This window comes from Telopea speciosissima, chromosome 3 (genome assembly GCF_018873765.1).
Source record: "Telopea speciosissima isolate NSW1024214 ecotype Mountain lineage chromosome 3, Tspe_v1, whole genome shotgun sequence".
NCBI classification, from domain to species: Eukaryota; Viridiplantae; Streptophyta; class Magnoliopsida; order Proteales; family Proteaceae; genus Telopea; species Telopea speciosissima.
The window spans coordinates 12610033-12620198 of record NC_057918.1 but is presented as its reverse complement, the minus strand read 5'-3'; the positions used below and the strand labels follow the sequence as shown (position 1 = coordinate 12620198).

General features: G+C 37.3%; 1 protein-coding gene across 2 annotated transcripts; it reads left to right on the top strand.

The window, feature by feature from the left end:
* The first annotated feature begins 5373 nt into the window (after positions 1 to 5373).
* LOC122654150 (phosphate transporter PHO1 homolog 3-like) lies at positions 5374 to 10097 on the top strand. 2 transcript variants are annotated; one of them, XM_043848128.1, is made up of 13 exons: positions 5374 to 6023; positions 6156 to 6506; positions 6665 to 6713; positions 6889 to 6960; positions 7244 to 7373; positions 7531 to 7651; positions 8353 to 8611; positions 8703 to 8807; positions 8903 to 8947; positions 9042 to 9191; positions 9274 to 9552; positions 9635 to 9771; positions 9880 to 10097. In XM_043848128.1, the coding sequence occupies exons 1-13, from the start codon at positions 5389 to 5391 to the stop codon at positions 9983 to 9985; spliced, it is 2439 nt and encodes an 812-aa protein (XP_043704063.1). In that variant the 5' UTR covers positions 5374 to 5388; the 3' UTR covers positions 9986 to 10097. The 2 variants fall into 2 exon arrangements, with proteins under 2 accessions (XP_043704063.1, XP_043704062.1); XM_043848127.1 differs by having other exon boundaries at positions 5381 to 6019; positions 6167 to 6506.
* Positions 10098 to 10166: the final 69 nt, after the last annotated feature.

Sequence of the window (10166 nt, the reverse complement as noted above, 5' to 3'; positions counted from 1 at the left end):
TAGGATGCCGATTCAAAGGTGTTAGGGACCATCTCATATATATTCTCAACTTCCATTGCTGGATGAGATTTTACATTGGCCTCCAGAGGCCAAAGCTCTTCCAATGAAGTAGCTAATGGTCTTTCAATGCCTGGAGGCCCTGGGGATTCATATATGCTTACAAGTTATCCTTGTAAGCTGTCTTTTATTAATCTTATCACCCCTCAGCCCTACTTCATCATGCACTCCATTATTTTAAACTGATAAAACATTGCTGTTATAGACCCTAGGGAAAAACGAGAAAAAGGAAAAATAAAGAACAATTCAAGTACCTTAGGATGTGCCTCTAAAATCTCGGCCATTGTCAATGAACGCTGTTGAATTTGCTTCTGTACATGAAGATTCAATATTTTCATGCTTCAGATGAGGACATACGCGGCATTTTAATAAAAGCAAAATGAGAACGATTATTATGGTGTAAACTCATCAAGAGCAGTGAGAACTTCAAGTCACGCCTATCGCTTTGTATGACATCCAAACATAGTTTCCAACTAGTTCAAAGCATTGGGGATTCAGTAAAGAAAAGAGTTACCTACAGAAGACCCCAAAAAAAATTCCATCAAGAAGTCATGTAGGTCTCTTATCTTCTAATTAAACAGGCAAAATACCTCAATCCCGCGACTGGCATCTACCCAATTGGACTGATGGAAAACGACTATGCATCCATGCAATCATAGTAAAATAATTCAAAAAACATAGCACACAAAGGTCATATACGATATATGTATGAAAGCATATTACCCTGATCATCCCCATTTTGGGGAGTATGGTTTCAATAGTATTCTAGTCTTCCTGTAGCAATCTGTAGTCATTATAATATGACCACCAGCTAGAACCAATGCAAACAGCATAAAAATAATAGTATACATTCCTGAAGCCATCAACTGTATTGATTCAGCCCCTTCAAGTGCACTGCTCCATTAATGAAGACATGTAGGTAGGCCTCATTACTTATGAAATATTATTATCCAATGGCACAATTGACAGTTGAAATACATATTGAGAGGTAGCCCAAACCTTAGCTTTTCCTTAGCAACCAACATAGTACATATAAGCTCAAAGAATTTAACAGAATACCAGATATTAATACACTGAAAACCCAGTACAGAGCTTTATTCACTGCAACTGATATCATAATGTGTACTACCTCAACAGGGGAGATGATTGCATCAGTAATCATACGACGCCCTAATCTTTCACCTGGACAAACCAAAAGGAGGAAAAATATTATGGATAAACCGAAAAAGAATGTAAGTACGGCAAATACAATAATGCCTTTGGAACATAAACTAATAATCCAGTCGAAAAAAAAAAAAAAAAAAAATTCGTTTTGCCTCTGCTTTTGAAGGAACCCTTTTCATATATTGTCAATTTTGGAATTTCTTACATGCAGGTAGATCCATACTCCAAATTAAATAGTCACCGCACTTGGATTCCAGAGTTTATTCTTGACAAATCCCACTGTATGGATTCTTTGGTAGCTTCTTTGGTTCTTCTTCGTTTTACACTTATTTTCCCTCTTTGTATCAATGGATTCGTTATTCATTAAAAAAAATTGAAAATAAGGACTTTTAGGGACTTTAAAAATCAAAATGGTGATAAACAATCTTCTAAGGTGAATCCACAAGGTTATGGAGAACTTGTTCCGGAAAAAATAAATCATTTCTCATCTATGTACAACAAGTTAATGGAGATAAACAATAATAACCAAATATATGCAAAATAATAACACCCACAAATAAATCATAAATCAATTGAGCCACAAAGAACATTTCAATTTTAACTCAGAAAACCCCTCCAAGATAAAAGGGAAAAATCACAAGACTTCGTGAAATTAAAAAACTCTCACTATGATAATAATGGGGTTACAATCTTTTCTTTGTCCCTCTTGAATGACAAAGTAATTTACCAAACAATGTTGGATTCACAAGAGTTTAGCATTCTCACTTCAAAACTCGACGTGACAAAAATATAAAAGAAACCACAATACTTTCCCTTCTTTCATTGACCGAGAAATTATTGTTACACCGCAATCCAAGAAATTTATCCTCTCAAGTGCAGTGCATTACCTAGTGCATCACATTTAAGAATTCAACCATCCACCCAACACTTAAGAGGATAAAAAGATGTCATTACCCATGTTTTTATGTTTGGATTCTTAAGTGTGGTGCATTGGGCAGTGTACCACAATTGAGAGGATGAAAATCCCTCAACCCACGTATGATAAATGCAAGAAAGTGCCACTTCTCTTCTCTTCTTCCAACTTTACTCTCCACTCGAATCGTTATCGTCTACAGTTTCTTAATTGGTGTGGTTCCCTAGTGCCTCTCACAAGAGGGGGGTGGGATCCACCCGAGGCATCTGACAGAACACTCTGCCCGGGTGGGGTTCACCCTCCTCTTGTGAGAGGCACTAGTAACCGCATCGGTCAGGGAACCGCATACCATAAAAATTCCTCTCCAATCCCACCATGAAAATGAACAAGAAAAAGGAGGGCTTTACTAGGTATTAATGTATCTTAGTGAGGACCTCACAGATGGGGACGAAATAAATAACCATCAAAACAATGCATTGAAAGTTATATTTAATGCCCTGATTAAATAGTTTATCATAAAGCCTTCAAGAGGCAGATCCGAGAGATGTCCATTAATTAAATAACATTACACCAATTTTTTTTTTTAAACTTTTACCCAAAATTTGAGGTTTACAATGAAAAAACGAACAATACCAAATATAGGAGATACAACGTTATTGCACAAAACACCAACAAATTATGGTACTTTCCTCGCAAAGAAACCCAAAATAAACCTTCCAACGAATTGGAAATGATCTAAGAATCAAGCCACAACAGTTGCAACTTTCCAACAGAAATTCTTGAAGTTAAAAATAAGAAAGAACTAGCCAAAACTCTGCTTTTACCCTGTGAGAAATAGCCTTGCTGAAACCTCCTCCTCTTCTTCAAGAGGTTTCATATCCGATCTAAGTTGCCTTCCAATAAACTTTAAAATCCTCTTCAGATCATGGTTTGAGATATCAGTATTAGATCACCTGTTACTGTTGATATTGCACGATTTTAAAGGTGGCCGATATTGATACCATATCGGTAAAACGATACAAACAAGGGATAAATAGTAAACAAAAACCCATTTTTTTAAAGAAATATCAGAAATAAACTTGTCCGATACAACCAATCCATGTCAATTCCATATCAATATCATGTTAGTTTTGAAAGCGACTGATACCCAATCCGATATCGTGCACTAAAACCATGTTTCTCATCTCACTGACTCACATAGTCACATATATGTTGCACTACTCTCTCTTCGTATTATTCTTTTCTTAAAAAGAAAATTTGTGGGGTCAAATCATGTACTGGACCCCACAAAGTTGCATCAATGTGGGTCATATATATCTCAATTTTGTTTCCCAAATAATATTTCAAAGCTTATTTTACAAATACCATTGCCTCGGTATTGTATGTACACCATACTTTGGTTTGCCCCATTGTCAAGAATGGTAGTTTAACTACTCAAGTTGTTGCAAAATTTCTTGCCTCTTCTTCTCGTACACTTTTTAACAACTTTTGTGAAGTTTGAAAGTATTTATGGACTATTTCAATTCACCTAAGATTTAAAATATTTTTGTGGAAGGTTCTCCTTGAATTTCTTTGTAGTTCCTCTTTGCTTCATCAATCTCCTTTATGACTTAATCATTAACTCTAATTGCTCTAAATCTGATATTAAGTCTATTGTTTATGTGTTTGCTATAACCTATTATTTCCTATGGCAGGTTATGAATCAAAAGTTGTTTGGTTTCAGAAGTCCTAATCCCTATCACCTTATTCAGTAAATGATGGATTGGTTATCTCAAGACCCCAGGATAGGATGGCCTTGGGACATGTTTATCTTGTTATCTGATAACTCTAAAACTCTTATCTTATTTTAAGTCTGTAAATATATTAAAATGTGACTGATCATTAGAAGGGGGTGACAACTGACAAATGACTTAGCTTGAAAAGTTAGGTTTAGTAACTTATTAATTAAAGTGTTGTGTACAGAATGTGAACTCAAAAAATCTTAGGCAACATAAGACTAATGTGTAATGTTGGAATTCTGACCCTTTCTCATTGAATATAAAATATTGGTCATCCAAAATTATTATATGTCATGTCTTTTTTCTTCATGTCATTTTAGAATTTGAAATTGACTGGCTCAGTATATTCCAAAAACTAACAGTACCACTTATTGACTTATGAGATCATCAATTGACTACAGTGTCTTCCTCCCTATGTTCGTGCAAGGCCCAATCCCATACAAATAAAATTAAAGCCATGTGTTTCAATTCAATAATGTTGTCTTCTTTTTAGTCAAGTATTTTTTAGAATACTAATAATGTTAAAATAAACACGAACAAAATGCGAGATAGAGCAAAGATGACACACAGATTTAATGTGGTTCATTTGCCAATACGATTTACTATGTCCATGGACGAAGCAAAAGATGACTCACTATGTAATGGAAGAAGATATATACAATGTGGAAATCTCTCAAGAACACCCAAAACGGCAGCAAGAACTCTGACCTAGAAACCTCAACTTGAAAATCCTTAGATTTCATTTGTTTTACTTGCGTACAGAGCAAGACGGATAAAATATATAAATACTCTTCCAAACAAGTCGTACTGTATCGTACCCCCCCCCCCCCTCAAACGAGATCAATATTGGTCTCCAAGCCCACTACTACCATTACAAAACCCCAGGAAAAAAAATCACTTTCAAACCGCCACCAAAAAATGTCGGAGCCGATCAAACTTTGAAACGGTACAAGAATTCGAAACACACATAACAAATGACTGTTCTTTCTTTCTTTCTTTCTTGTTCTTCTTTTTCTGTATTTCTATATGCAGCCGCCATGCACCCTCTCCCCAGTCGCTGACCAGCTTTCTCAACCTTAGATTTTTCTTCGACGAAGAAATCTTTTTCTTTCAAGCTTCATGCATCAAACCAGAGTCAAGAGTCAAGACTGCTTCTCCTACTCTCTCTCTCCCTCTCTTTCTTGACAGTCACGTTACATGAGTTATAAATATATGTTTCTCTAAGACACATCTCACGCTCTGTTTGGACTCTTTGTCGTCCTTATTACCTCCTTTCTCCTCTAGCTTCACTGTGTGTGTCTGTCTATCATTGATAACAGGAAGTAGGTTATCTATAAATTGACAGAGCTTATTAAAACTTCTCCTTCAAAGATCTCTGTCTACCCATTTACCAAAACCATCTATAGCAGTAGTCGTACTTGGAAGAGTTTTATAATTGTTTCGCAGAAAGCAAAGACAGAGACAAAAAAAAAAAACATGAAGTTCGGGAAGGAGTTTGCATCACAAATGGTGCCAGAATGGCAATATGCTTACATGGACTACGCCTATCTCAAGACTCTCCTCAAAGAGATCATACGCTTCAAGCAAAGAACTGAGCCTCCGGTAACCACCCCGGCCGGCCTGAAGCGGAGTCTGACAATGTACAGAGCTTTTAGTGGCCTAATCCATAGGCATGGGCACGTCGGGCATGTCAAGAGCCCGAACAATGCCGCCGCCGGTGGAGACATTGAGGATCAAGTGATACTGGTAAAAGCCATGAAGAGTGAGAAATCATATTCTGATGATGGTAATTACCAATCAAACTTTCTCATGTCAGCCGAAGAAGGTGGAGAGTATGAGCTGCTTTACTTCAGGAGGCTAGATGATGAGCTTAACAAGGTGAACAAGTTCTATAAGGACAAGGTGGATGAGGTCCTTAAGGAGGCTAATCAATTGAATAAGCAAATGGATGCTTTGATTGCGCTTCGGATTAAGGCTGAGAATCCTAACATGGACAGTGTCTATGAATACTCCAATCGTAACGCCGAAATGAGTCACCTTGCTTCTGATGTCGCTGCAACCTCAGCTGCATTGAATGCATCTACTCCTTACCGTGCTAGATCTACAAGTAAGTTTTAGTAGTCTCTCTGGTTTAATTTACAACTTTAGGCTGTGTTTGATCTGTCAATCTCTAACAAATTCATATTGTACAAACAAGCAGAAGGGCACATGGGGGTAATAGAAGAAGTTGAGCTCAGCAACAGAGGTGATGCAGAAGTGCACATGGAGGTAATTGAAGAATTTTTACTGAACAATAGAGGGAATTTGAATGATTCAAGTGCAGACAGAGATGTCAATGAGCCCAAAACTACTAACTCTAGTGTTCATGAAGAGAGACCAGATGGCATCAAGGCCTCTAGACCAGCCCCTTTACAAATCCTTGGCCGTGTGAAGCTCCACAACACACTTGAGACTCCCCGCTCTACCATTAAAGGCATTCTCAAGGTCTCCAAGAACAGAGAACTCAACCATAAACACTTGAAGAAAGTTGAGGGACAACTGAAGCGGACATTCATCGAATTTTATCAGAAGCTTCGACTTCTTAAGAGCTACAGGTAACAAATTAAACTCTACCTACATTATATATATATATATATATATATATATATATATATATATATATATATATATATATACATTTATGTCTTTCAAGTTTGAAACTATTAGCTTTTAAAGTGTATTTATGGACATTTTTAATAATTGCATGAACCAGCTTTTTGAATCTCTTGGCATTCTCAAAGATCATGAAGAAATATGACAAGGTTAGTTCTTTACATAATAGACAAAAATTTCATGTTTGTTTTTAAGTTTTTCAGTGTAATAGGTATCTGATATATTGGTAAAACAAAATAAACCTCTATTCCAAGACCCTGCCATTCTGTTAATCTAAAATCAAGAATTCTCTCCTTTCTCTTAGTCATTTGTCTATTGTTTCAGATCACTTCAAGAAATGCATCGAGGTCTTACCTAAACATGGTTGACGACTCCTATCTTGGCAGCTCCGATGAGGTTAGTCCAACATATTCAATTAGATACGGAGAGCATATGATAATTTGCATTGTTAAAAGAGATATTAGCAGCTTTGGGTATGCTTATGGCTCAATTTGATGAAAATCTTATTAATTTGGATTCTAGAGAATTAAAACAGATACTTCTTGTACTTGTATGAATTGGTATCTTACCACAAGTGCAAGCATTGAAAGCAGGGCATCAGCTTTCAATGACTGTTGCCTAGTCTAATACATCATTCTCTCTTACAATCCCTAATCTGGTTTGGTTTGTGTGTTTACAGGTCACTAAGCTCATGGAGAGAGTGGAAGCTACCTTCATCAAGCACTTCTCAAACTCAAACCGTAGGAAGGGCATAAACATCTTGAGACCAAAAGCAAAGAGAGAAAGGCACAGAATAACATTTTCCATGGGTAAATTTTGGTCTTCAATATAACCCTACCAAGTTAAATCCAACTTTTGACATAAATTTCTTTGATTCTCTTACAAATGACACAAGTTATCCCTTTGGATTTGTTTGGATCCTCGGATCAAGGGAACTAATTGAATCTGTATATGGTAATTTCTCAGGCTTATTTGTTGGTGCCGCCACAGCTTTACTAGTGGGCCTTATTTTGATTATACGTGCAAGAAATATCCTGAACAAGGGAGGGAGTACCCTGTACATGGAAACCATGTTTCCCCTCTACAGGTGAGCTACTGATTCACATTCAGCTCCTCAATCTTCCAGTAATAGATTAATATTAGGTTCTACCTATTAGGAGGGGGGGGGGGGAGCAAACTCTTTTTCCATCACTGGCCTCTTTCTCATCTACAGTTGTTACACTCGGGGTTTAAATTTCTGATGCAATGAGGTGCACCATGGCCAAGTCATTTGGCCAATACCAGGTATATAAGCAGTGATTTTAAATCCAGAGGGCAGAGCTTTTTGTTTTTTCATGTAATGTTGTCAAAGAGTTGAACACTCATTATCAACAACCAATATATGACGGGGTTGTCTGATATTGAAAAATTGTTGATCAGAAAGAAGAAAGAAACCCCGCCCCTCTCTTTCCTTTTTGTGCCTCCCATGTCAGAGGGAATTTCTGGTAGAGAGGTGAAATGCGTTCTGTTAATGTGAAAGGGTAGGACACGTAGCAACCAGTACAAGTCCATCCCCATTGCACATCACATTTGTAGTCACTGAAAACTCTAATATAATTGTAAGAGAGACAGCAGTGAAGAGTAGCTCAGTTTTCTCAGGACGTAGCTGTATTGATCCCAGTATTGGCCATGTTACAGCATAGAACCGTGTCCCAAGTTCTGGCTTCCCTTTGTTCCCAACAATACTATTCCAATGTTTTGAACCAACTTATTTATTGAAGTAACAAGTCAATTTAATCTTCCGTGCAGCTTGTTTGGATTCATTGTCCTACATTTGTTCCTGTATGGTATGAATATATACTTCTGGAGGCGCTACCGAGTCAATCATCCATTCATATTTGGATTCAAACAAGGAACTGAATTGGGGTACCGAGAAGTCTTCCTCATCAGCTCAGGTATTGCAGTACTTGCACTTGCCAGTGTGTTGTCAAACCTAGACATGGAGATGGATCCAATAACAAAAGAATACAAGGCACTTACGGAACTAGTTCCTCTGGCATTAGTTTGTGTATGATTCCTAGACATGCCAACTTTTTTCATCCAACCTCCTGTTTGCAGATTAGCATTCATTTGACTAAGAAACTTTCCCCCTTTTGCAGCTAGTAGTTGGCATAACATTTTGCCCATTTGACATTATATACCGTTCAAGTCGCTTCTTCCTACTCCGATGTACTCTCCACTCTGTCTGTGCCCCTCTCTACAAGGTACAAGATGAAGCAAGACTCAATCACTAGAAAAGCATTAAGAAATTATATCAGGGCACATTTGTTTATTTGTATCTATTTTCTCTGCACTACAGGTTACTCTACCAGATTTTTTCCTAGCAGATCAGCTAACTAGCCAGGTCTGGTATCATTGCTCATGCTATGTATCAATTATTCCAGATACCTTTTGGTTTGTTTGGAGAACTAATAGAAAGTTATTATTGTTCTATCCAGATTCAAGCCTTTAGAAGTCTGGAGTTCTACATCTGTTATTATGGTTGGGGAGACTACAAATACAGAACAAACAACTGCAAAGATAATGATGTCTACAAAACTTTCTTTTATATAGTTGCTGTAATTCCTTTCTGGTTCCGCTTCCTTCAGGTATGTCCTGCCTCCTCTTTCCTCTTTCCTTAAACACCATATTGATCTGTGAAATCTCAGAGTACAGTTTGTTATGCTGTAGTGCATCCGACGGTTGTTCGAAGAGAAAGACCCAATGCAAGGATACAATGGACTGAAATACTTCTCGATCATTTTGTCCATTATTATGAGGACAGCTTACAGTTTGAATAAGGGAATGGTTTGGCAGGTGTTAGCCTGGATCACCTCAGCCATTGCAGGAATTGTAAGCACCTATTGGGACATTGTTTTCGACTGGGGGCTTCTACAACGTAACTCAAAGAATCGATGGTTGAGAGATAAGCTTCTTATCTCTCACAAAAGTGTATATTTCGGAGCCATAGTAAGTAAGAAGAAAGAAGTGTAATCATTAATTAGTAGTGCCATTAACAACCAACATCTAATACTTCTCAATGAATTTGCAGATCTTGGATTGTCTACTCAGATTTGCCTGGCTGCAAACTGTTTTGAACTTTGAAGTATCTTTCCTACATAAAGAAGCCATGATTGCTGTAGTTGCAAGCCTAGAGATAATTCGTCGTGGCGTTTGGAATTTCTTCAGGTATGATCCAAGTCAAACAGAAATGAGCTTAACAAACTGCTGATGAGTGTAATTTATCATGATTTGCTTCTTACTGACAAGAACTGGAACTAAAATCCTGATTTTTAGATTGGAGAATGAACACCTGAACAATGTTGGAAAGTTTCGTGCCTTCAAGTCAGTTCCTCTACCATTTAATGTCGATGAGGATGAAGAAAAAGATGAAGACAAATAAGGATCAACCACAATCCACAAAGACAAAAGAGCATGCTAGAACAATCAATCTCTGCAGAAGAATCAGATTAAAGCAGCTTTAGGAATTGAAATAAACCAACAGAAGACATGACAAAGGATGGAACAGATTCAGTTCCAACATAACAGAATTACATTTTTTTGTAACAGTTGGCTATAGTGTC

Bases quoted from the DNA above. Each gene is read 5' to 3' on its own strand.
- LOC122654150 (XM_043848128.1), top strand. From the start codon at position 5,389: ATGAAGTTCGGGAAGGAGTTTGCATCACAAATGGTGCCAGAATGGCAA. The intron at 6,961-7,243 runs GTTAGTCCAACA...GTGTGTTTACAG, and splicing joins ATCTTGGCAGCTCCGATGAG to GTCACTAAGCTCATGGAGAG. The intron at 9,553-9,634 runs GTAAGTAAGAAG...ATGAATTTGCAG, and splicing joins GTGTATATTTCGGAGCCATA to ATCTTGGATTGTCTACTCAG.